The 25,579-nt window shown below is 19.9% G+C and overlaps 6 protein-coding genes across 6 annotated transcripts, besides 39 other annotated features; 2 read left to right on the top strand and 4 right to left on the bottom strand. All coding sequences in view use genetic code 6, as the record gives it.

Moving 5' to 3' along the window:
• Window positions 1-23: 23 nt before the first annotated feature.
• Window positions 24-204: a microsatellite.
• Window positions 34-194: a microsatellite.
• Window positions 68-189: a microsatellite.
• Window positions 178-273: a microsatellite.
• Window positions 231-273: a microsatellite.
• A 332-nt stretch (window positions 274-605) lies between these two features.
• On the top strand, window positions 606-2,258 carry IMG5_067170 (major facilitator superfamily protein, putative; the record flags this gene model as incomplete). The annotated part of the gene is made up of 2 exons (XM_004036858.1): window positions 606-1,350; window positions 1,552-2,258. The coding sequence occupies 2 exons, from the start codon at window positions 606-608 to the stop codon at window positions 2,256-2,258; spliced, it is 1,452 nt and encodes a 483-aa protein (XP_004036906.1).
• A 278-nt stretch (window positions 2,259-2,536) lies between these two features.
• Window positions 2,537-2,591: a microsatellite.
• A 90-nt stretch (window positions 2,592-2,681) lies between these two features.
• On the bottom strand, window positions 2,682-3,333 carry IMG5_067160 (hypothetical protein; the record flags this gene model as incomplete). The annotated part of the gene is made up of 2 exons (XM_004036857.1): window positions 2,682-2,858; window positions 2,905-3,333. 2 exons carry the CDS (start codon window positions 3,331-3,333, stop codon window positions 2,682-2,684), a joined length of 606 nt encoding a protein of 201 aa, XP_004036905.1.
• Window positions 3,334-3,884: 551 nt separating this feature from the next.
• Window positions 3,885-3,928: a microsatellite.
• Window positions 3,929-5,278: 1,350 nt separating this feature from the next.
• On the top strand, window positions 5,279-13,189 carry IMG5_067150 (hypothetical protein; the record flags this gene model as incomplete). Its single annotated transcript, XM_004036856.1, has 2 exons — window positions 5,279-5,871; window positions 5,932-13,189. The coding sequence occupies 2 exons, from the start codon at window positions 5,279-5,281 to the stop codon at window positions 13,187-13,189; spliced, it is 7,851 nt and encodes a 2,616-aa protein (XP_004036904.1).
• Window positions 11,325-11,358: a microsatellite.
• A 19-nt stretch (window positions 13,190-13,208) lies between the features above and the next one.
• Window positions 13,209-13,243: a microsatellite.
• A 1,161-nt stretch (window positions 13,244-14,404) lies between these two features.
• Window positions 14,405-14,569: a microsatellite.
• Window positions 14,405-14,570: a microsatellite.
• Window positions 14,406-14,564: a microsatellite.
• A 473-nt stretch (window positions 14,571-15,043) lies between the features above and the next one.
• Window positions 15,044-15,436, bottom strand: IMG5_067140 (hypothetical protein; the record flags this gene model as incomplete). Its single annotated transcript, XM_004036855.1, has 1 exon — window positions 15,044-15,436. A coding segment is annotated over one exon (393 nt), but the record flags the coding sequence as incomplete, so codon positions are not given.
• Window positions 15,435-15,488: a microsatellite.
• Window positions 15,437-15,487: a microsatellite.
• A 70-nt stretch (window positions 15,489-15,558) lies between the features above and the next one.
• Window positions 15,559-15,636: a microsatellite.
• Window positions 15,564-15,647: a microsatellite.
• Window positions 15,595-18,315, bottom strand: IMG5_067130 (hypothetical protein; the record flags this gene model as incomplete). Its single annotated transcript, XM_004036854.1, has 5 exons — window positions 15,595-15,856; window positions 15,910-16,167; window positions 16,209-17,135; window positions 17,188-17,601; window positions 17,647-18,315. The coding sequence occupies 5 exons, from the start codon at window positions 18,313-18,315 to the stop codon at window positions 15,746-15,748; spliced, it is 2,379 nt and encodes a 792-aa protein (XP_004036902.1). The 3' UTR covers window positions 15,595-15,745.
• Window positions 15,861-15,898: a microsatellite.
• Window positions 15,876-15,916: a microsatellite.
• Window positions 16,170-16,194: a microsatellite.
• Window positions 16,172-16,196: a microsatellite.
• Window positions 18,250-18,274: a microsatellite.
• A 300-nt stretch (window positions 18,316-18,615) lies between the features above and the next one.
• Window positions 18,616-18,659: a microsatellite.
• Window positions 18,660-18,755: 96 nt separating this feature from the next.
• Window positions 18,756-18,815: a microsatellite.
• Window positions 18,788-18,863: a microsatellite.
• Window positions 18,790-18,863: a microsatellite.
• Window positions 18,797-18,863: a microsatellite.
• Window positions 18,800-18,866: a microsatellite.
• Window positions 18,867-19,108: 242 nt separating this feature from the next.
• Window positions 19,109-20,539, bottom strand: IMG5_067120 (hypothetical protein; the record flags this gene model as incomplete). Its single annotated transcript, XM_004036853.1, has 1 exon — window positions 19,109-20,539. Exon 1 carries the CDS (start codon window positions 20,492-20,494, stop codon window positions 19,109-19,111), a length of 1,386 nt encoding a protein of 461 aa, XP_004036901.1. The 5' UTR covers window positions 20,495-20,539.
• Window positions 19,350-19,391: a microsatellite.
• Window positions 19,428-20,016: a microsatellite.
• Window positions 19,497-20,016: a microsatellite.
• Window positions 19,497-20,050: a microsatellite.
• A 4-nt stretch (window positions 20,540-20,543) lies between the features above and the next one.
• Window positions 20,544-20,575: a microsatellite.
• Window positions 20,544-20,592: a microsatellite.
• A 364-nt stretch (window positions 20,593-20,956) lies between these two features.
• Window positions 20,957-21,019: a microsatellite.
• Window positions 21,020-21,201: 182 nt separating this feature from the next.
• Window positions 21,202-21,257: a microsatellite.
• Window positions 21,258-21,578: 321 nt separating this feature from the next.
• Window positions 21,579-21,671: a microsatellite.
• An 859-nt stretch (window positions 21,672-22,530) lies between these two features.
• Window positions 22,531-22,573: a microsatellite.
• An 873-nt stretch (window positions 22,574-23,446) lies between these two features.
• Window positions 23,447-23,484: a microsatellite.
• Window positions 23,485-25,522: 2,038 nt separating this feature from the next.
• Window positions 25,523-25,565: a microsatellite.
• Between the last annotated feature and the right edge of the window lie 14 nt (window positions 25,566-25,579).

The raw sequence follows: 25,579 nt of genomic DNA, 5'->3' as shown, positions 1-25,579 counted from the left end.
TTTTTTTTTTATATATATATTAAATATTTTTTATATTATTTATATTTTTTATTTATTAAATTTATTAATTATTTTTATTAATTTTTTTTTTTTTTAAATATTATTAATTATTTATTATTAATTATATATTTTTTATTATTTATTATATATTTTTTATTATTTATTATTTATTATTTATTATTTATTATTTATTAAATTTATATTATAACTAAATTTTATATAATTTAATAAGTATTTTATTAAATTAAATTTTAGTATATTATTTAATAAATTAATGTAATGCATATTTTTAAGATTAATAATTTATTTTGATTAATTATATAATGTCAATTCTTATATATTATATGTTATAAATCAATTTCCTATTTTTATTTTTTTTTAAAAAATAAGTTAATATTAATTAATTTTTTTTTAATATTTAATTCTAAAATTCCTCTTATATTTTTTAAAAAAAATTAAATAATTTTTGATATAATTCAAATAAAACAATGAACTAAATTATTTAATGTTCATAATTATATTTAATAAATCTATTTCATAAAAAATAAATAATATATAAATTACATAATAATTTTTATTACTATAAAAAATTTAAAAAAAATATAATGACATAATCGACAAAAAATTAAATAAAATAAACTTAAGTATACTTAAGGGCCATAATAGCTTGTCTAGGAGGGCATTTTTTCGGTCTAAACAATACTCTACTTAATTCATCACAAGAACATATATGTTTTTTAAATTAATGGTTATCTAAATATGACATAGCACTTTATACAAGTTTAATAGCCGCATTATATCCTCTAGGATGTATATTAGGAGCTATTTATACGACATAATTTCTACGAATACTTTAGAATAGTTATAGAAAATCTTTATTAATAATAGATTTAATAGGCATAATTGGAACAATATAAATAACGATGAATTCTTCTTTATAAAATATAATGTTAGGAAGATTTATTTCCGGAATAGCAGTAGGCTTAAATTGTGCAATAATACCTTTATATGTAAAAATATACACGCCGTAAGCCATAAGAGGTTAAACAGGTACTTTGTTTCAATCTTTGTAAACTTTTGGCATGTTTATAGGACTTATATTGAAATCCATAATGCCTATATACCCGAAAATAACAGAAAAAGATATATAATTATATTAAGAAACTATGAATTCATAAACATATTTTGAATACTATTTTTCCTGGAGAATCGTAATGGGATTTCCTTTAATTTGTTGTTTAATAAGGTTATATTTTATGTTATATATTTTCACAGAAGAAACTCCGCAAAAGCTTGTATCTTAAAGAAAATTTAAATCTTTGAAAAAATTTTGTTAGAGAATTTACACTAGTGATGTTGTGAAGTAAGAATATAATAATTATATTATATAAAATTAAGTAAATAATGATGAAATTAATACTGATTCAGAAAGCGAAGATGAAGAATATTAATAAGAAAATTAAAAATAAGATAAAATAGTAGAAAATAACGAATAATTATAATATACTGAAGAAAAAGAAAAAAATAAACTAAAAAATTTTATTTAAGAAGAAGAAGAATTAAAATAACCTCATATTTATCCATAAATAAATAATAAAGATGGATTGCATTAATAAATAGAATTAACATAACAAGAAACATAAATAGATGAAAAAACAATAGAAAGAAGTCGCAGAAGAAGAATGTATTTGGGAATAATAGTCTAAATTTCATCATAAATAAACGGTTTGAATGGTGTCATGACTTTTTCATCTGCTGTATATAAAGAAAATACTGATTCCAATTCAATAGTTTTATTATATTAAGCTATGTAAGGTTTATCTATTTTCTTATTTACTTTATCCAGTATATTTGTTATAGATAGATTTGGAAGAAAAAAAGTACTTATGATTTCTGCTTTATCGACTTCTATTTCTCTTCTTTTTGTCGCTTTATTTGCTTATTTGGATATTTTTTATTTGTCTTTTATTTGCATAATTGTATATTTGGGATGTTAAGGATTTGGCTTAGGAGGTGTTGTTATGCCTTATTCCGCAGAACTTGTAGATAAAAATGATATGAGTACTTGCATTGGATGGAGATGGCTGTCTTATGGATTAATCGTTTTGACTTTCTAATTTAAAATTCTTATTTTCTAATTTTATGGAACTTTTATCATTTTTTCAGTTCTAACATTTTTATGTTTTGTTTATTTCGTTATTCATATGAAAGAAACTAAAGGACTTTCAACTTAATAAATTCATAGATTATATTATTGAATATTTAGTATTTATTAATGTAATAATTTTTTTATAATATTTATACAATAAAAAGTTTTTTTTTTTTTTTTTTTTTATTAAAAAAAAAAAAATTATTAACAAAATGAAAAAAAATTATTTTAATAAATAATATACACATTTATTTAGTTAAATTTATAATGTACATAAATATATTTTATAAATTTTATTTTAAAATGTTTAATATTAAGTTTAAAGTATAAATAATAAATATATTATTAATAATACTAAATCTAAAATTGCAATTAATATAGCATTTAAATTAATAAAATAATAATAATAATAATAAAAAAATCAATTATAATATAAAAATAAAATACCTAAAATTAATTTATATTAAATATATGTTTATTATATATAAATTATATTAATATTAAATTCATTAAACTTAATAATTTGTTTATTTCAAATGTTATTTTAATTTCCATTATTACTTTAGTTATTCTAAGTATTTTAAACTGTTATTTCACCGACTTAATTACTTTAAGAAATAAGACCTTTCATAGTATCCATTTCATCTTTTAATTCTTTTATTTTTAAAGAATAATCATCTATAGCGCTATTTGTTTTTACATATTCATCCTATTTAAATAAATATTAGTATAATATTAAAAATATATATTTATACTTATAATGCAGCTTTTTCAGCAGTAATATTTTCTAATTTATCGGAATATTATTTAGCTATTTATTATAATTAAATTCTTTCTTTAACTAATTCTTCTAAATTAAGAGAATTTTTAATCATTTCACTTTCATAAATATCTTTTTCTCTTTTTATTTTTTTCTTTAAAGTTCTTAATTAATTTAACTCTTCAATTTCTTTTGAAGATTTATCGCTTTCTTCTTTATTTGATTTTTTGGTGTTTTCGTATTAATTTTTCAAATTCTCTTCTTATATTTCCTATTCTTTACGTATTTAAGAAATTTAAAAATACTCTTTTTCTAATTTTATTGCTTCTCTTTTTAGTTATTCACATTGATTTTTCGTTGCTTCATATAAGTTTTTAGCTTTTAATATTTTTGCGGTAAATTCTTATAATACTTTTTCGCTCATTTGTTTAATAAAATTAATTTATATTAAATTTTATATAATACTTATTATATTTTATTATTTTTTAAATTTTTTCTGTTAATAATAAAGAATAACTTATATTTTATAAAATAATATATATAATTATATATTTTTAGTTAGTGTTTCAATTAAAACAATATTATAATTGGTAAATTCAATATTTATACATATTCGACTTATTTTTTATATTCTTCAAAAAAATAAAAATAATGTATTAATGCATTAATATACAAAAATATTATTCATATAATAACAAAAAAAATGATAAATAAATTATTTAATAAAAAAAACATTTAATATATATAAAATAAAAGTTATCATATTTTTTAATTTTTACATTAGAATTATTATATAAATTTCTATAATTCTAGATATTTTAATCAATTAAAACAATAATAACAAATAACATTAAAAATAAAAAAATATTTTATATTATTTGAAGTTATATAAATAATATAAATAAAAAATAATATTTATTAATAAAAATAAATTATCATAATGATTAAAATACATAAAAATATATGTATTATATTTATTTATATATATTTAATATATATTTAAATTTATATAAATATATATATTATTATTATTATTATTTTCTATTTTATATTCATACAAATAAAAATAAAAAAATATTAATTTATTTTTATTAAAATTATATCAATTCTTATTAAAATATGTATCATCTATATTTTTATTTTTTCTTATAAAATAAAAATATTTTCTTTTGGATACTTTTATATTGACTTGCAATATTCATTCATAAATAATAACTTTTTATATGAATAAATTAGTTATTTAATTATATTTATATAAATAAAAATATTATATTTAATACTCTTTTAAAAATAAATATAAAAAATTAAAATAATTTATATCTTCTCTTTACAAACTTTAAAATATATATTTATAAATAAAAAAATATTATTTTTAATAACTCTAATCATGAATATTTTACATGGCTTTGAAAATGTTAAAGTTGTTATGTATTTAAGAAAAAATTTAATTAAATTTTTATAAATAAAATATTTTTAGTAAATGAAGTAACTAATAAAAAAAATCTTATATTTTAAATAATTAAAAAGATTTGAATGAAATAATTAAATATATTAAAATAACGAATGAATCATAAATAGTAGATTAGATGTGTTTGTATAATTTTTTTTTTCTAAAATGATAAAATTTATATTATTAATTTTTAAAAATAGAATAATATAAAATCAATTTAATTTGTTTTTTGTAATAAATAAATTGAGATTTAATTGAGAATTTAATATAAAAATGATTTAGATGACTGAAATACAAATAATTTTTTTTTCAAAAAATAAAATATTGATTTGTGATATTGAGTTAGCTAGATAAAATAAATTTATTGTTTTGAATTTTTGAATGTATATTTTTTTTATATTTTATTATTTTTCAAGATAAAAATTTAAAATAAAGTAGTAAAATTTGCTAATTTTATTAATTTTTAGATTTTAAACTTTAATAGGCTAATTATATTAATCAAAATAATATTGTCTTAAAGATAATATAACTATTTTATCTGTAAACTTACTTAATAAATGAAATATTATTTTTTTATCATTAATACATAAATTATTTGGTTTACTATATATATTTATATATAAAAAAAGAAAACATTTTATTTACAAAATAATAATTATTTTTAATTACTAATTTATAAATATTTAATATATCGTTAAATTATTATATATTTTTTTACATATGTTTCTCCTTTAAATATTTAAACTTATATTTTTTTTTTTATAATTAATGATTTTTAATTATTTTTTTAAATAAAATAATATTTGACATTTAAATAAGTTATATATTTTTATTTTACAAATAATTATTTTAATTCTTTTTTTTTTTTAAAAAAAAAATACAAAATAAAAACAATATAGATATATTTTATTTTAAATAAATGACTACATTTAGTGAAGAATTAGAAATAAATAATTTATTAAATGAAGCCTGTTTTTACCGCAATCGTTAAGAAGAAGACGATTCATTTATTGAGAAAAGCATAAACTGTATAAAATTAGCAGATTCTAAAATAAAGAGTAACATTCGTGAATCATTTATAAATTTATCATATGACACAATAATAAATTTTTGTGAAATTGCTTTAACAATTCCAAATCAAGAAATTCTTTCTGAATACTACATCGACTTATTTTTTTAAAGAAATAAATCTAAAGGATAAATGTGCATTCGTGCCCTTTTAGTAAAAGCACGCTTAATAGCATTAAACGGTCACAAAATTTATTTAAAAGGCGAAGAAATGGTTCAAAATATACAAAAAGCGCTTTCTTATACAAATGAAGCTCTTGAAATAATAAAAAATAGTGATAAAACCAAATACTCATTTTTAATATACAATGTTTCTGTTTGTATATATAACATAATAAGATTTTTAATAAAAAAAAATTGGTCCAAATATTTTTCAGAAATCATCAAAACATTAGATACTTTATTTGACGAAGTAGACGAGCCTGATTATAATTGGCGCTGTAGGTAAAAAATAAATATATAATTATTTTATATATATATATTATCTATTTTTTATAAAAAAAGATATACATGGTTACTTTTCTAATGTTTATATGACGCTGATAATAAAGCTGATGCCTTAAAAGTATTAGATAAATTATGGGAAAATACTAAAAAAAAGGGTCCTTGTAATTTTTAAGAATCCTTATTTAGACTAAGAGTACATTTATGTAAAGAGAATGCTGCGCTAGTAAATAATATAAAAAAAGATGTAGAAACCGGACCTCCGAAAGCCGGCGAAGAAGATAAAGGCTGGCGTTTTATTTTAACTTTATAAATGTTAAAAAGTGGGGTAATTCCAGAAGCATAAGTTGAAAAAGAACTTGTAACTCTAATTTAATAATTAAGTGTGCAAGTATTAAATCTTAATGAAGGTTAATAGAGTTAAAAATTATCTCCTATGATATTGGAAAGAATAGCCGAAAGTGGAAGAATAGCTTTGTAATACAATTTATTAGAATTGGCAGGAAACATAGTATCATTTTTATCAAAATAGCGATAGCCATAATAAAAACAATATGTCCTACAAGAATTAAATAAGGCTGAACTTTTAGTAAAAAAGCCTGGAAATTTAATCGACAAAAAAAGTGGAATGAAACTAAATATTGTATAATTAAAAATGTAATAAATAGAACGAAGAATCAATGCTTTAAGAATGGTCGAAAAGGCAATGCACGCAATAGAAAATAAAAACACAAAAACATTAGACCCTGATCTAGTTTACGAATGCGCAGTTTTAATCTGGAATCTAGGTATGCCTTTTTTAAATGATAATTAAAGAAAATAAGTACATAAGGCATTCTAAACTGCATGTTATTATTTGGAAAAAATACAAAGCAATGATCATTAATTGAGAGTTTAATTTCATTTAGAATTAGCAAAATGTGAATTGGCTGAAAACGGAATTTTCCAAGCCAGTGAGCATATAAAATAAGCTTGTACACTAGATTATTCTATTCCAAGTGTTAATGTTAAAAACACAAATAAAATAGATGATGAGGAAGATATAGGATTATATTAGAGACCTCTTGAGAGATATATAAAGAATTTAAGAGATAGTATTAATTTGAAATAAAATTCAAATGCAGATCCCCAAAACGTCATTGAAAGGGTAATTTTGGACCTCGAAAGTGCTTAAAATTCTAAAAAAGAAAGTATGAAAATAGACATTTTGTAAAAAAGCCTTAATAATTTAATTCGTTTAAAAGAACCAGAATATTAATTAAACCCAAAAAAAGATTTAGTAGAGGAAGAAATACTAAAAGAGAAAATAAAATACAAATAAAATAATCTTTATAATTATAAATAAAAAAAACTACTAGTAGCTGAAATTGCATCTTTAGCTTTTGAATGGGAATAAGATGAAATCAGCTAAAAGGCCTGTTCTTTTGTAATCGAAGATAGTTGGGAAACTAAAAATGCTGAAGAAATGATAGTGGCATAAATTGAGTGCTATTATATTTTAGGATAAATATATATAGATAAAATCGAATAAGAAAATATTCAAGTTCCGTTTGTGGATTTGGTAAAATTCGATGAGGAAGAATGTGAAACTGAGGAAATAACAAATATGAAAAATTCTGAAGAATATAAAAACAAGCTATTAAGTGAGAAGAGAAAAATAATTGAATACTTCCTAAAAGGAATGAAATTGGCAGAGTCAATTAACTAAAGTTGGCTTGTATTTAATTGCGGTATTTATATATGGAATAACTTCCTCCAAGTCTTCAAAAATCCCCAAAATGATAGTAAATTACTTCCTGAACTTGTAAATTTACTAAAGGAAATAATCGAAAGTATGAAAAACATGTTAAAAGAAATCGAAAGAAAATAAATAATTGATTACGATAAAGATAGCAAAATTTCTATATTATCTGATATTGTAATAAAATATGCCAAAATAATGGAATAGAAGTCTAGTTTTGACGAAGTAGCTAGAGTTTCTGATATTTTATTAACTTTTCCTTTACCTTCTCATATTAAAAAACTTGTAAACTCAATCAAAGCAAGAACTTTAGGCTTAGCCAAAACTGGAGGAGCACCAGCTTAATAAAAAGCAACAGATAAAAAAGGAGCCAAAAATGCACCTAATAATGCACAATAATAAGAAACTGGATTATCTTTAGAAGTTGTTTTGAATGAAATTGTTTAATAAATAGAAATTGTTACAAACGCTTAAAAAGGTCCATAAAATTAAGAATTAATAAAAAAAATATTCGAGAGTTTAAAATAATGGAATGTAAAGGAAAACGATGAAACTGAATTAGAATTACATGCAGAACTTTGGACTAGATTAGCCAGATTAGCCTTAAATGAAGAAAATGTACTCATGTACAAATACTCATTAAAATGTATCCAGAACTGTTTATAAATAATTAAAGATAATGCAGATATAAGTAATATCCCATCAAACAGATTACGCTGGTACTCCTTAGCTGAATACATATATGCTGATAACCTTATGAGATTAGTAAATCCGGAATCCTAAGAGCCTTAAAGTTAAGAATAATTATATTTTAATGTTCTTTAACATGCTGTAGAGGGTGTAAATAAAGGCTATAAAGCAAATATGAACTCTCTAGTATTAGATAATGCTAAAATGGCTTGGAATGCATGCTGTAAATTACAAGATTCAGCGATAAATAGAAAGGCGATGTTAAAGAACATTTTTTCGACGATTTTTTACTTGAAAAATTTCAAAGAAAAATCAGAACCGGATTTAATTATTTTATTTTCACAGCTTTTATTCAAAAGTGCTTTGGAAAATGAAGAATTTAAATTAGGAGAAAGCGTTGCAGATATGGTTTTTGAGTTAATTCCCAAAAATATGCAAAAACCTATTTGGGAAGCAAAAATGATTTTTATGAGTAAGCAAGGAAAAAATGAACTCTAGGCAATTTCTAATATGAAAGAAGCAGATGCATCTTTACAGGCAAAAGTTTGGATTAGATTAGCGAGAAATTCAAATATTTTATTTAAATAATTTCAAGCATATACTAAAGCAGTAGAAATATTGAAAAAAGAAAATTCTGTAGAAATCGTTGAAGTCTATATTGAATTTGCTGAATGGTATTTAAGAAATTAAAATTAAGATAGAAGTTAAATTGTTAACTAGTTATTTACTGCCGCAGATACTCTTATTAACATAGAAATAGACGAAGAAGATGAAGATGATGATGAAGAGGATGAAAACGGGCATAATAAAGCCGGAAATTCGACCATATTTTCACGATCTACACGCGGTAAGAAGTCTGTAGTATCTAAAAATTCTAAAAAAAGTATAAAAGTAAGCCAAAAAGCACCTTCTAGAAATATACAAGGGTCCATAAATAGGCCGTCTAATAAAAGTGTGAAATCACGTATGACAATGAAAAGTTCCTCTCGAAAATAATAGAATCGGCCAAAACCTACGAAAAGTATATTCACAGTTAGAGAAGAAGATGCAAATCCTGAATATTTAAATTGCGCACATTTCGAAAGATTAATGAGAATTCATGCTATGTTAGCTATGGTAAGCTAAAATCATGATGAATAAATCCAATTTTGTTTAGACGCAAAACTTTTTTTGATTAAAATTGTAGATTTATCATTCAAAACTTTAAATTAAATTGATGAATAAGCTTTTATCAATAATAATACTTAATAATAGTAAAATTAAACTGCAGCTGGTTAATAAAATATTAAACCAAAAGGCGGAAAAGGAAATGATTAATAGTAATAATAAGATAATATTAATTAATAATAATAATAACAGTTTGTGGGAAAATATGTACTTCCGGAAACTATTGAAGAATGGATTAAATTAAGCTTTTCAAAAGAATTTTTAGAAAAAGTAAAGAATGGGGAAGATTATAATATAATGTGCAAATTTTTATTCGAAAAAGCCGAAATTACTTACACTTATATAATTTATATTTTAAAATTTTTAGAAAATGCCGGTTTACATACTCATTGCGTAAGTTTATTAGTATTTTTGAGATTTTTTACGAAAGAAATTCTAAACAATAATTATTTAAGTATTTTGGCAGAAATTAAATTCTCTAAAATTTTATATTAATTAGGCTATAATTAAGAAGCTGAGTAAATATTTCAGAATATAAAAATTTAAAAGCTTTCTGAATAAGAAAGAAAATAGTATTTATAAAAAACCTAATCATCAAGAATTGTAATAAATAAAAATCCATAAATATAAACATAAGAACAACTAGAAGAAATAAAAAAACCCTTTTTAATAACGTAAATTCCTATCTATGAAGCCTGGCTTTAATTAGCAAAGGAACTTTACTACTTTGGAGAACTTTTAAAAGCAAAAGATTTCCTCTAAGAAGCTTTAAAGCATGCCTAAATATTAGAGGAAAGCAGAATTTTGGGAGAAATATATACTTATTTAGCTTCCATATATTATTTAGAAGGAGAATATGTACTTTCTTTATAAACACATATGCAAGCTCATCATTTTATTAATGATGTTTTTTTATGGTAAATTTCGGTAAATGAAACTTGCAAAACATTAAAAAAATTGAACAAATTTGAAGACATTAAAAATTTCTTGAACCACTTAATTAATTTATACAAAGGTTCTTTAGAAATGCCTTAAAATAGTTGCAATTTGATTAATATATGTGAATTATTAGGAACTTTATATCTCTAATAATTCAAAGTGCACCTCAAAGAATTAAAAAAGGAATATTCAGTAGATTTACTTAAAAAAAACTTCGAATATTTGACTAATGCTAGATCTTTTTTCAAAAAATCCACAGGAATAAATATATAATAACATCAATAACTATTAAGTATTTTAAATAAACTTGTAGTCTATTGTGAATAATTGAATCTTTCTGACATTTAAAGTGTAAATGCTTGTTCTAGAATAATAGTGAAAGTCCAATAAGTACTAATCGAGATGGACGAATATATAAAAAACGTTTTAAAATATTCTCTTTTATTAGATAAGGAATCAGAATGTTAAAAATCTCCTCTTTTAAACATACACACAAAAACAAGAATTTTACTTGCTCAAACATATATTTTAGGCGGAATAGTTAAAAATATTAGACGAAAATTTGAAATTAAGACAGGATAATAATACTAATAAGTGGAAGAAGAAGAAAATAACTAATAACAAACAAATAATAGTAATAATAATACAGCTTAGATATTAGAAATGTAAGAACCTATAAAAACTTACCTTTTAAAACTTTAGAGAAAAATAGAATTATAATTATGCGCTATTCCCCACCGATTAGAGTCTTTTGAAAAAGCTGCGGCAATATTAACTGCTATAATAAACAAAGTCCCAAAGGAAGACCCAGAATTTATATATGCGAATATCGAACTTTGTAGAGCTAAGCGTTTATAAGCCGAATAAAAAAAACAATTGAAATAAATATGGTAATCATTAGATTAGTAAAACGAAAAAGAAGATGAAGACGAAGATGATGAAGAAGAAGAATAATAAAAAAATGAATTCTAATTTGATTATAAAACAGATAGTTTAAATACTATTATGTAGTTTTTCGATAACAATAAAGATAAAATAGAAGAAAATCAAAAACATATGAAAAATTATTTTTATTATCTGTCTAAATTCTCATATGAGATTGTTGAAAACATAGGATCTTTAGAAAGTAGAAAAGCCTTTGAATATTTAACTAAATTTCAACATTATTAATATGTCTAGTTTTTAATTTAATCACTAAAAACCTCCATGAAAGGAGTTCATAAATTCGTCACTTTCCCAAGACTTTTAAACCACACATACAAAAATTCAAACTATTAAGATGAGAACATAAAAAAATAACTATAATAAATGAAAATATATGATATTATTAATAAATAAGAATCATTTTAAGATATTTTATAAAAAACAATACCTAATATGTCATCTCATATACTATTATAAAACTCACTTGATAAAAGATTTATTTATGCTTCAATTTTTATTACTGGAAAAGACAGAAATTTCGAGTGTAAAATTTTCAGGAAAAGCATGGAACTAGAAGACTAAATTCTTCTCTAAAATTTAACTAACAAATTTAATCTTATTAAATAAACACTAGTAAAAACTCCCATAATTAATGACAAAGACTACGAAGACTTAGTTTCTTAATAAGAGATTGAATATATACAAGTAGTTTAATAATTAGAAAATTTCTTTTCTTTTTTCACCAGTTAAATAGATGATATAATCAATAAGCCACCCCCAGAAAACTTAATTTAAGAAGAACCTGCTTAATAAAAAGGTGTTAAGAAAGAAGCTCCTAAGAAAGAAAATAAAGCTCCTGCTGCCAAAAAAGGAGGAAATAAAGATGATGGAACAATTCTTTTATATGAAAGTCCCTTGTAAGGTTCTCTAGGTGGGATTTAATCTCTTACATTTTTGCTTGATTTAGATTATTTTGGACTTCCTTTACATACATTTAATGTATTTAAATAAATACCAGCAGTATCTCGAGATTTTTCTTTATATTTACTATCCAGAAGATATAAATCAATAAATTTTCAGCCATAATTATCTAACAGTTAAGGAATTTAACGCGATAAATTAAAATATATACAATATTCATTCAAAAAAGACGAAAACGAGAATCCTTTATAAAAAAATGATATCGAGCAACTTCTTTTAGAAAAATAAAAAAACAATCCCTAATCAAACTTAAAATGGGAAGGCGCATCTTCAAATAATCGAATAGCATCTATTGGAGAATACTAAAAATATTTCAATTAAGGAAGTTTATTATTAATATATGGAAATGCTCCAATTTTAAATGTACTTTCTCCTAAATTACTTATTGAAAGTGTTGAAATTTCAAATATTAAATCAGTTATAGTCTTAGATAAAATAAATGTAAGAAAAAATTTGATTGAAAAAACTTCCTCTTTAGATTCTGAAGGCGAAAAAACACCACTTTTAGAATAATTAATTAAATTTAACTCACTTATGACTTTACTTGGGGTTTCTTCGGTACTTTGTAATTAATGGGCGGTCGAAAGTAAATATATGCCAGTGGCTGTTGATTCGTTTGTTTAATAACTTTAAGATGAAATTTATTTTGGGGCTTGTTTAGGTAAATTTAAAGAGCCATAAGTTGTTTTAGTTGATAAAGATGGGAAAGAAGTCAGTGCTTAGAAAAAAGAAGAAGGAGTTAGAGAAAATAAAAAAGGAAAACCGATTACTCCACCAATTTAATAAGAATAATTATAAGAAATTCTAATTCATAAAAAAAAATTAGTTACTGATAATCTTATTTTTATTGGAGTGCCGGTAATTAGACTAGCTTGAGATAATTTTTATCGAAAAATTATATTTTTTTTATTTTTTTTTATATTTCTTTTTTTCTTCCCTTTTTTTTTTCGTTTTTATTATTGAAAAAAAATAAATTAATTATGTGTAATTTATTTATCTTTTTAATTATAATTTCATAAATAAATATATATATAAATAAAAATTTAATAAAAAAAATTAAGATAAAAATATCAAAATGATAACAAAATATAAAAAAAAAACATTCTAAAATAATAATTAAATTAAATAAAAAATGCTTAATCATATCCATTATACTGCATTCTATTAATAATGATAAGGATTAGATAATACTTAAGTTTAACTTAAAGGAACAAACCCTTATTAAACATATTATACTTGATGTTGATTATTATCATGATGGATATCAGGAGATAAATTTTAGCCTAAAACAAAAGATTGTGCATCTGCAGGTAAATGATAAATTTAACAACCAGAATTAAGGTTCCTTTTCTCAACATGATTTTCATTAAAATTATTAACAGACATAGGTAAATTCTATATATCCCCTAATACATGTTATCCATATTAATATTATAAAGGTACTTATTATTAAAAAATAACAGGCTCTTATTACTAAAAAACTTAGTTTTCTTATTATAATATGTGGGAAGGTAGCTATTTTTAAATAGTTATAGGTTATTATTATAAATGAACTGTAGATATTTATTTTTATATAACTGGTTGTTATTATTATATAGTAGAATTTTACTGTTATTTCAAAATTACAGGATCATATTTAAAAACTTAAGATTACTATTATAAATTTTATTACTAAAAAATTTCATGTTCCTATTTTAAATTATGTTATTATGGCAATTAAACATATTTTTATTATATTGGAGATTAAAATAATGGAATTTATTATTATACTTATGCTATTTATTATTATATTTATATTGGATTTTCTTATAAAAGAATAGAATTATTTTATTCTTATAAAATAAAAGGCTATTTTTAAGATTATATTAAAGGAACTTATTCCTTTAATATAACAGATGGTTTTTGTTAAAGAATATTAGATTAATTTTATTAAAGAATCGGAGATTATTAAACTTATAGAATATTACTACGAATTGTTTTTTAAAGTGGTTATGGCTATACTATAGATTAACCTAAAACTTAAGTAGATTAAAGATTATGTACTTAACTATTTATTGGAAGTGTATTATTTTATGAAAAGATTTGAAGTTGTTATTATTATTATTTTTATTAATATTAATATTATTATTATTATTATTATTATTATTATTATTATTATTATTATTATTATTATTATTATTATTATTGTTATTACTATATTTGTTATTATATTTATTATTATTATATTTATTATTATATTTGTTATTATTATGTATTTGAATTGAGATTCATTATTAATTATTCATTTTACATTTTTAGTCTTTGATTTTCAACAGCAAGATCATAATTATTTTTTTCAAGATTGTTCTCATTAAATAGATATTATACATTAGCTTTAATTTTACTTTCGCTTTTATAAGGAAGCGAAGGTTACACAAGAAGTACAAATTCTTAAATACATATTTGTTTGTTTCCAAGATAAGGCTTTTCTTTTTTGATTCTATTCAATAAATAGATAAAATCACTTTCATTTAAAATATATCCTCCTGTAAAAATCATAAAATTATTTAATTATTAGCAATCAATATATTATTTTTAATTTTAATCTATTTATTTAAATACCTTTACAGCATCAAATCCTTCATTAGCTAATTTTACTTTGTAATTTTCATTAATTCTCAGAACATCCAATTCGTGTAAAAAAATACTAGCAAGACTAAATAAACACATTTCTGAAATTTGAGGAATATTTTCTTATTATACATTTTATTATTGTTAATGTTAAAAAATTTAATTCCTTCTTCTAATACTGGATGGATTTATATTCAAAATTTTCAAAAACGTATCATAGTCTAATAAATTAGATACTTAATTATATCTTTATATTATTGCCTATGATTCATATTAGGATATTTTCTCATTATATAAATTATAAAAATACTATAATGATTCATATCGTATATCTCCGTTTAAGTCATTCATTTAAATTTGAGGGTTATTCAAACGTTTTAATGCCTAAAATGAAGTTTCAGGATTAAAATCGCTCTGGTTTTTTAAGTTATGTTGGTGTTGTTCAATTTGTTTGCAAACACATACTTCGTTTATGAGAATATCAAATAATATTTATGTATGATTTTATTACATTTTTTTTTAGATTTCTTTTGTATTTTTTTTAGATTTCTTTTAATTTTTTTTTGAATTAAAAATATTATATTTAAGTTATTTTTTTATTCTCTTTATAAAATATTAATAATAAATAATTTATTTATACATATTTATATATATATATATATATATATATATATATATATATATATATATATATATATATATATATATTATATTTTTATATTATTCTTCTATATTTTAAATATAAAATAAAAATTTGATTAATTTAATAATTATTTATAACATAGTTATTAAATAAAAAAATAATAAAAATATTTTATATTTTCAAAGAATTCCAAAGAATTTTTTTAATTTATCTTTAATAAACAGCCATTCATCTTTACTTACATCATCTCTATAATGTTCTTTCAAAGCATCAATAGAATCTCTTGTGACCTAAAAATAAAATTAAATAAAATAGAATAATAATTAAATAAATAATAATTTACAATAGAAACAAGTTCATTCTTTTATTCAAAATGCCTACCAGCCATAATATTATCAGGTCCTTTGATTCTAATAGCCACACTTCCAGTTTCTTTTCTAGCTTCTTTTACTGTTTTTTTATTACTTTCTATAGTTTCGACAGTTCCTAACTTAAGTTTTTTATCATCATAAACACAAATAGGAGTACCAGGTTTAAGTACGCCTCTTTCAACGTCTACACCCATAATAATAGGAGCTTATTTATTGAAGAAAGCAACAATCTATAAAAAAAAAAATAAAAAAAAAAAATTAGATAATATACTTTAAGTTAACAAGGGAAAACAGCTAATTTTCCAATTTCTTATTTTCTTTCTTCTATACATTCTTTTTAATATTTAGTATAATAATCGAACAAATGATAAATAATATTCGCCGTAAACACCTTAACTCCATTATCTTCAGCATATTTTTACGCATCTGGCAACACTTTAACATCAAATACTAACATACAAGCATATTCTTTTTTTCTTCTTGCTGGTTCTTCTGCCAAAACCGATTTCAAAGCTTTCATTATATCGTCTTTGCTTACAGGCCCTACTGAAACATAAGAAACGGGAATTTTCGAATTGTCTAAGAAATTTAAAAGTGCTTCCAAAGACCCAAGAGTAGAAGCAGCTACGCCAACCCCTTATTCAGATAATTTAACTTTATTTTTAACCTAATGGAGATCATTCATGACTAAGTCCATGGCATCTTCTTCATCTTCATGCGTATTTGCTAAATATAATTAAGAACCCGCGACTGCGTTTTCGAGATCAGGTGCACTTATTTTAATGCCCATAGCCGCATGTATTACTTCATGGTGTTAATATTCACCTTTTACACGCATTTCTTTCATTGGATGTGGCGTCAAAAGTGCTCTTATTTTAGTTTTTATAGGACCAGTGAAACCTAATAATACTATTTTATCATCTTATCTTATAGTACCATCTATTAAAATAGCATCTATAGTATAACCTAGACCGTCTATTTTTTTAACTTCCATGACTGTGCAATTAAATTCTTCTTCTTTTACCACCATTTTAGACTTCATATATTAACTTGTATATTTTATTATTACTGATAATAAATCAGGAATACCTTCTCCTGTTACACCTGATGTAGGAACTATTGGAAAATAAGTTTTAGGATCTGGATTTTCCCAATAAAGCATTGCATTTATTGAATTTTCTGCTAATTATGTAATAATCTATTATTATTTAAAAAAATAAAATAATGTGTAAATTAAATAATTATTTTACTTATTAATAACGATTTTAGAAATCAGCTTTAGTTTCTTTAGGTTGATTTTCAAGAGAAACATAAGAAGATTCGAATTCTTCTTTAGCCCAATTATAACATCTATCGATTTTATTTAAAGCAATAACAAACGGAGTTTTTCTCATTCTCAAAAGATTTAAAGATTCTATAGTTTATGGTTCCAAACCATGCATAAGATCAATAACCAAAATAGCAAAATCGCATAGAGAAGAACCTCTATTTCTTAGATTAGAGAAACTCTCATGCCCAGGAGTATCTATTACAAGTAAACCTGGTGCTTTGAGTTCCACAGGATAAAATGCTTCGGTTTTTTTGCATTCTCTTTTTACATTTTCGCCAGGGAAAAATGTAGCGCCAATTTATTATGTAATACCGCCAGCTTCACCAGCTTAAACCTTAATTAAATATAAAAAATTTTAAAAAAAATGAAAAAAAATTACATTAGTATTTCTAAGTTTATCTAAAAGTGTAGTTTTTCCTGTATCTACATGCCCTAAAATACAAACAATTGGCGAACGCTAAATAGGCACTTTTTCCTTACCTTTTTTCTTTCCTAATTAAGCATTTATAATAGCCTCTCTTTGAGCTGCATATTTGGCTTTTTTTTCAGCCTATTTAGCTTCTTCGATTTCCTTTTTGGAAATTTTAACATTTTTATTATTTTCTTCATATTCGTCTTGTTTTTCTTTATCATTATTTTATTAATTATTTTGATTTTCTAATTCTTTCACCATATCATCATCAACCAACATTTCCCAATTATCAACTTCAAATTCTTGAATTTATTTAACATTTTAAATATTATTATTATTTTCATTTTCATTCTTATCTTCTTCCCTGATAAGATTTCCGAAAATATCCCTTTAAAGTTTCTTTTTTTGTGTATTTTTAACATCTCCTCCTTCCTTTAATTACTCTTTTATTTTCTCGATTTAAATTCCTTATTCTTTTTTGAATTATTCTATTCTAATTCTTTCCTACTCTGCATATTTAAGCTTTTTCTTAGAAACATAAGTTCCTTCTAATTTCGCTTATTCTTTTAGTCTTTTTTTTTCATCTTTTTTTTTCTTTTTTTCTTCTTCTTGTTTACTTATTTCTAATTACCTCATTCTTTCCTCTTCTTCTTCTTATCTTTTTTATTCATCTTCAAGTTTTTATTGTTCTAATTTCTCTTCTTCAATTTTTTTTAATCTCTCTGCAGCCAATTAAGCTGCTTTATTTAAAGGTTTTTTTCCTTTTGCTCCTGCTGTGGTTGGCTTTTCCTCTTATTGGGTAGATCCAATTTCTTTTTTTTATTTTTATTTTTATTTTTTTAATTGATTTTTTGTCAGTTTTTTTTCTCCTCCTTCTCCTTGTTATAGTTCATCATCAGATTCTTATGAATCTTCATCTTTTTCTTTATTTCTTTCTTATACGGTTTCTTTTTTTATTTATTCGGATTCTTTTTTATTTAAAGTAGTTTATTCATTTTTTTCTTATGGTTTTTCTTCAGTTGTTTTTTATTGTTGAATTGCAGAAAGTAAAAATTCAAGATCTTCATCTTTTTTTTTATTATCTTTTTTATTTTTTCCTTTCTTAGTATTTTCTTTTTTCTTCTTTTCCTCTTCTTCTTTTTTTTTCTTCTCTTCTTCTTCTTTTCTTTTATTCTCTTCTTCTTATTATATATTCTCGTTTTAGTCACTTTCCGATTCTGAAGAAGAACTTTCTGATTCTGACTCTTTTCCGATTGCGAATAAATTTTATTTCTAGTTCTAATTTTTGGATGGAATTATAGGAACTGCTTTTTTAGGTTATTATATTAATTAAGATTTTGGCACTTATTATTATATAGGACCCTTCTTTAAATTTTTTCCTGTAGTTTTTTATTATTAGCCTTTTTTTTCAATAAATTCATCATCATAATCATCCTAATCTTCTTTTAATCTTAATCTTTTTCTACTTTTTCTAAAAAATTTCTTCTTATTATTATTTTTTAGGGAAGTCTTGCTTTTATTCCTATTATTTTTTAGGAGCTTATTTTTAACCCTTTTTTTTTGAAAAATCTTCTTCTTCTTCATCTTCTTCTTATTTCTTTAATTAATCTTTTTATTTCTTCTTTATTTATTCATCATCTTCCTCTTCATCGGAATCGTCGTGTTTTTTCTTTTTTTAAACTAATTATTTTTATTAAAATTTATTTTTTTAATCTTTTTTTTAAGCTTATCCTTCTTATTGATCCTCATCTGATTCATCATTATGTTTTTTTTTAATAGTTTATTTTTTCTTTTATTATTTTTTTTAATTGTCATCATCTTCAGAATCATCATCCTATTATTTTTTCTTCATTTGTTATTTTTAACCTGCTTTTTTCTTTTAATCTTATTCTTCTTCTGAATCATCATCCTATTATTTTTTCTTAGTTTATTATTTTTAACCTATTTTTTTCTTTAAATCTTTTTCTTCTTCTGAATCATCATCCTATTATTTTTTCTTAGCTTATTATTTCTAACCTGCTTTTTTCTTTTAATCTTTTTCTTCTTCAGAATCATCATTCTATTATTTTTTCTTAGTTTATTATTTTTAACCTGCTTTTTTTTTTAAATCCTTTTCTTCTTCAGAATCATCATCCTATATTTTTTTCTTCATTTGTTATTTTTAACCTGCTTTTTTCTTTTAATCTTATTCGTCCTCTGAATCATCATCCTATTATTTTTTTTTAGCTTATTATTTTTAACCTGCTTTTTTTTTTAAATCCTTTTCTTCTTCAGAATCATCATCCTATTATTTTTTCTTCGCTTGTTATTTTTAACCTGCTTTTTTCTTTTAATCTTCTTCATTATCAGAACTATCTTATTATTTTTTCTTTCCTTTTTATACAGTTTTTTTCTTTTAATTCTCTTCTTCAGAATCATCATCTTGTTTTTTTTTCTTCTCGATTTATTTTTAGGTTGGTTTTTTCTTTTAATCTTCCTCATCTTCAGAATTATAATCTTAATTTTTTTTTTATCTATTTAAATTTTGCTATTATTTTTTCTTTTAATCCTCTTCATTATCAGATTAATCACTTTATTATTTTTTCTTTACTTATTATTTTTGAGCTAGTTTTTTTTTTTAGTCTTCTTCAATTTCTGAATCAACTTCTTATTTTTTATTTGATTATGGTTTTTATAATTTCTTTTTATTATCCTCTTCAATATTATCATTTTACTTCTATTATTGCTTTTTTAGTTATTCTTATGCTTCTTCTTCTTCTTCAAATTCGTCTCTTTTTTTACCTCCTTATGATTATTTTTTTGCTTTTGGCGGCATTTTTTTATATCAAAGTTATTTTAAAAAATCCTTTTTTTTATTCTGGATGATATTTTTTTTATAAAATATTATTTTTTATAATTTTATTTATTTTAATAATTTGTTTTTCTCTTTATCCTTAATTTATTTTTATACTATTTTCATTTTCTATTTTTTATCTATTTTTTTTGCTTATTAGAATTTTCATATAAAATATTTTTATTAAAAGAATATATTATATCCATAATATAATAAATTTAAATTATAATAATTCTTACTATTTAGTTATTATTTTTTAGTTTTTTTATATTTTTAATTAAATTTTTATAATTATATGCTGTTTAAACTATATTATTAAACGAAAAATTTTATTTTATAAAAGTATTAAAAAAAAATTTAGAATAATTATAAAATGTAATAAAAATAATTATTTATTTGTATTTTTGTTAAAAAATTAAAAATTGCTCATTTTTAATTTAATATAAAAAATTATCATTTATAATGAACAAAAAAATATTTTATTTTATAATAAAAAAAAAAATTATAAATATAATATAAAATATTATGAGAAAATCTATATAAAATCAAAATTATAAACGCAATTTTTAATAATATATAAATTATAAATTATTATTTATGAAAATAAATATTACATATATTTTAATAAAGTATTTTTTTTACTACATTAAATATTTTTAAAATTTGAAATTTACAAAAAAACAAAATCAAAAAAGAAATTATAATATAATAAAAAAATAATATATAATATATTTAAAAAGAATATCTGAGAAAAAGAATCAAATAAAATAAATTCTTAATATGGAAAGACAAAGTTTAAATTATTAAATATATTAAAGAAATTATAAAAGTTAAAATAATTTTTTAAATGATATATAATATAATCAAAACATAAATAATCAAATATAAAATTAAACACCTACATAAAGCAACAAAAGGCGTTAAACTAATTAATTTAGATATTTATCACTTTCACAAGCAAAAGTAGATTAAGAAATCATTGTATGTGATTAAAAAATTAATAATAAACAAAATATTTAAAAATATTAAGAAAACAACAATTTTTTGGTAAATGTTGAAAATAAAGAATAATAAAACAATTATAATAATAATAATAATAATAATAATAATAATAATAATAATAATAATAATAATAATTGTAATAATAATACTAATAATATTTTAATTAAAAAATAGTTTTTTAAAGATGATAACATTTTTTTAGAAAATCAAAAATAAATAAACATGTTATAAAACAGTTAAATTGAAAATTGCTAAAAATCTCAATTAAATTTTTCAACTATAAATCTAAATGAATTAAGAAACAATATTAAATAAAATAAAAAAGATGAAAGTAATAATTTATAAAATCAAGTTAAAGTTTTAGAAAATATTAAAAATATCAATTAAATTAAAAAGAAAAGATTAAGCTTTTAAGAGCCTATTAATTATTAAGAAAATCAAGATTCTTTAATTTAATATAAGCATAAAAATTTGCTTGAAGAAACAGGATTTTTCTAAACTAATGAAAATAAAATAAAAATCAAATAAATTTTAGATAAAAACTCAAGCTCTTAAATCATTTAAGATAAAAGTACATAAATTAGCGAAAAAAAATAAACTGATGATTAATAAAAACCATAATTAGAAATAAGTTTTTAAAAACAACAATAAAATACTGAAGAAAAAATAATATCGACTGCAGTTAAATAAGAAAACCATATTAATAATCTTCAAAAAGAAATAGATAGTCTACATAAAATGTGTTAAGGAAATTAAGAAAACGAAAAATTATTAACTAAAAAAATTATTGAATAAATTCTTTGCCCTGTTTTTGGAAAATAACTATTATAGGATGCTTTAAAAGAAGGTAGACTTTTTTATTTTCATTATTAAATATGTAATTATTTTTTTAGATAAACGTAAAAAACAAACTAAATAAAATAACTTTAAAAAATAAATATAAACTTTATCTAAAAAATAATAAATAAATGAATCTTGTTCAGAATAAGAAGATAATTAACTATAAGACAAATAAGAAAAAACTAATAAAGATATTAAAAAAACCAAAAGATATTAAAAGTTAAAAAAATGAAGTTTATTAGAAGAAGAAAAAAATAATTAATGAAAAAAAAAGATTAATATAATTATTAATTAAATATTAAAAATAATAATAATAATAATAAATAAAATAAGAAACTAATAAAAAAATATATATTTTTTATATAAATGTAATTTATAAAAATTATAATTATAATTTTAATTTAATTTGAGGCGCAAAATTTTAATCTAAAAAATGTTACAAAATATTTTTTTTAATTAAAAGCTTTAATATTAAAATAGCTTAAAATTAACTTATTTTAAATAAAATTAAATTAATAAAACACATTTTATAATATTAGAAACATTTTTTATTTTTTATACATATGAATATATGAAAATTATTTTTTTATATAAAAGTCAAAATTACTTCAAATAAATTTAATTTTTTTTTTTTTTATAAAATATTAATCATTATGTAATTTTATATTATAATAAATAGAAAGTATCAAAACTTAAATTATAAAGTTCAAAATTTTAAAATAAATCATCCTTGTTTTATTCTATTTATTAAATTTTTTAATAAATATAAATAATGTATAAATATATTATAAATACATAATTCATTAGCTAAAAAATTTACTATTTCTTAATAATATATTTTATATTGATTTTGTATGAGTTTTTTTCAATAACCTTTTTCAAGTATTAATTATTATTCTAAAAATAATGTATTTTTTACTAAATTTTAAATAATTTTTTCATACTTCATTTTATTTATTAGATTCTTCAAATATATTTGAAACGATTTTGTTTGTGAAACATTCTATGAATAAGTCTGAAGCCCACTGATTATTTAACTTTATTTATTTTATTAATTATATAAATAATAATAAATATTTATAAAATTAAAAAATATATATATATATATATATATATATATTTATATTATACAAATTATTCTTTAAAGAAATTCATAAATTTATTTGTTAAAGTTTCTTTTGTTGCTATCTCTTATTAATTTTTAAAATATTTATCAAATAAATAAGATTCTATAGTAATTTATGGAGGCATAGCTTATACTGATATTATAATTAGAATTAAAATATTTAATAAATATTTCATTTTTTTTATTTTTATTTTTTTAAATAATCAATTAATTAAATAAAAAATTAGAAATAATTATAAATCTTTTAAAAATAATTGATTATTTTAAATATTACCCTCTAAATAAATAAATAGCAATTAGTAAATAAATATTTTTTTTAAAAATTTATAGTTTTCTAATTATTAATAATTATAATATAAATTATTCTTATTTTTATAATGATTCATTGCTTTACTCAATCAATATTTTTTTATATATTTTATTTAAAATGTATTATTGTAAACATAAATTTAAAAAAAAAAATTAATAATTTACTTTTAAATATCATATATAAAAATAAATAGAAAGAATAAATTAATAAATTTAAAAGAAAAATTCGATGTTTCTCGCTTAAATTTAGTTCAAATTAGAGCATAAAAATTATAGTCATAGTGATTTAAAATAAAATAAAATTTGGATTGAAGTTTATATGAAAGAATTTTTTTTTTTTTTTTGCTTATTTGAATACTAAAATCTATCAAAATTTCCAATCACACCATAAAATAAAAGTATAAAAAACTATCTATTATTGACAATATTGTTTTTAAATTTATAAAGAAAATAATAATAATAAAAAATACATATTAAATTTTAAAAAAATAAAAAAAATAATTTTTAAATATAATTATTTTTTAAAACACATAATAATCCTTTTATATAAATAGAAATTAAATTATTAAATAAAATTATTTATTCTTTATAAATATAATTAAAATACTATTTATTTATATTATATATTATGTATAAAAATTTTAAAAGTTTATTTTATAAAATATTTTTAGTTTTTAACTAAAAAATATATATTAAATTTTTACTAAAATTTATAATACAAAAAGAAAGAAGCAAATATATTATAAAAATGAATTAAAAAAAGTTTACATAATAATAATTACATTAATATTAAAGAAAATATTTTAAATCATAAAATACTTTTGGAATGTTGATTACAGAAGATAATTTATCACAAGATGATTCTGAATATGATATTTAAGAAGATCTGAATTCCTAATATAATAACAATATAATATATTCTGAAATATCAAGAGATAACTAAGACTTTATGTTTTTATGGAATTAGTTTATTATAGATTAAATGTAATAGGCAAATGTCAATAAAAAAACTACTTATTAATAATTGAATTAATATAATATGAATGGTTAATTTTTCAATAATTCTAAATTCATTTAGATCTTATGGCTTTTTATAAATAAAAATTAGGAATAGCTTATAAGTTAATTTAGATACTAATTAATAAATCATATTTTTACACTTATGAATTATTATTTAGTAACTCCAAATTAACTAGTTTAGATTTTAATTTATTTAGATTAAGAAAATATCAATTAAACATAAAAAAAATGAATAGTATTATATTAATTGTTTTTTTTGAAAAATCCAATTTATATAAACAAAATAGAATTAAATATATAATATTTAAAAAATAATATAATAAATTAATTAAATATATTATAGCTAACATATATTTTTTATTCTAAAATATTTTGTATTTATTAAAACGAATTATTTAATATAATTTAAAAGGTATGAACCACTAACTTTTTATATAAATCCCATTGTAAAATTCATATAACTAATTTAATAGACATTCTACTATTTATTATAAAAAATATTATATTTTATTAAATAATTAATTTGTTTTTAGGAAGATATGTTTTTTTTTAAATTAAAAAAAAAATAATGAAAAGTGATTAAATTTTCATAAATATATTTTTATTGTTTCTGTAATTTTTTATTTTAAATTTAGTCTGCCAAAAAAAAAGGCTTTTTTCCATTTTTTCTCTCCTTATTTTTTTTAATTGAGATTATAATATAAAATTACAGAAAAAAAATAAAATAAAATAATAATATCAAAAAATAATAATAAATATTAAGAAGAATA

Source organism: Ichthyophthirius multifiliis, assembly GCF_000220395.1.
Source record: "Ichthyophthirius multifiliis unplaced genomic scaffold scaff_1120509250345, whole genome shotgun sequence".
NCBI lineage: Eukaryota > Ciliophora > Oligohymenophorea > Hymenostomatida > Ichthyophthirius > Ichthyophthirius multifiliis.
This window is presented reverse-complemented; position numbering and strand designations above follow the sequence as displayed.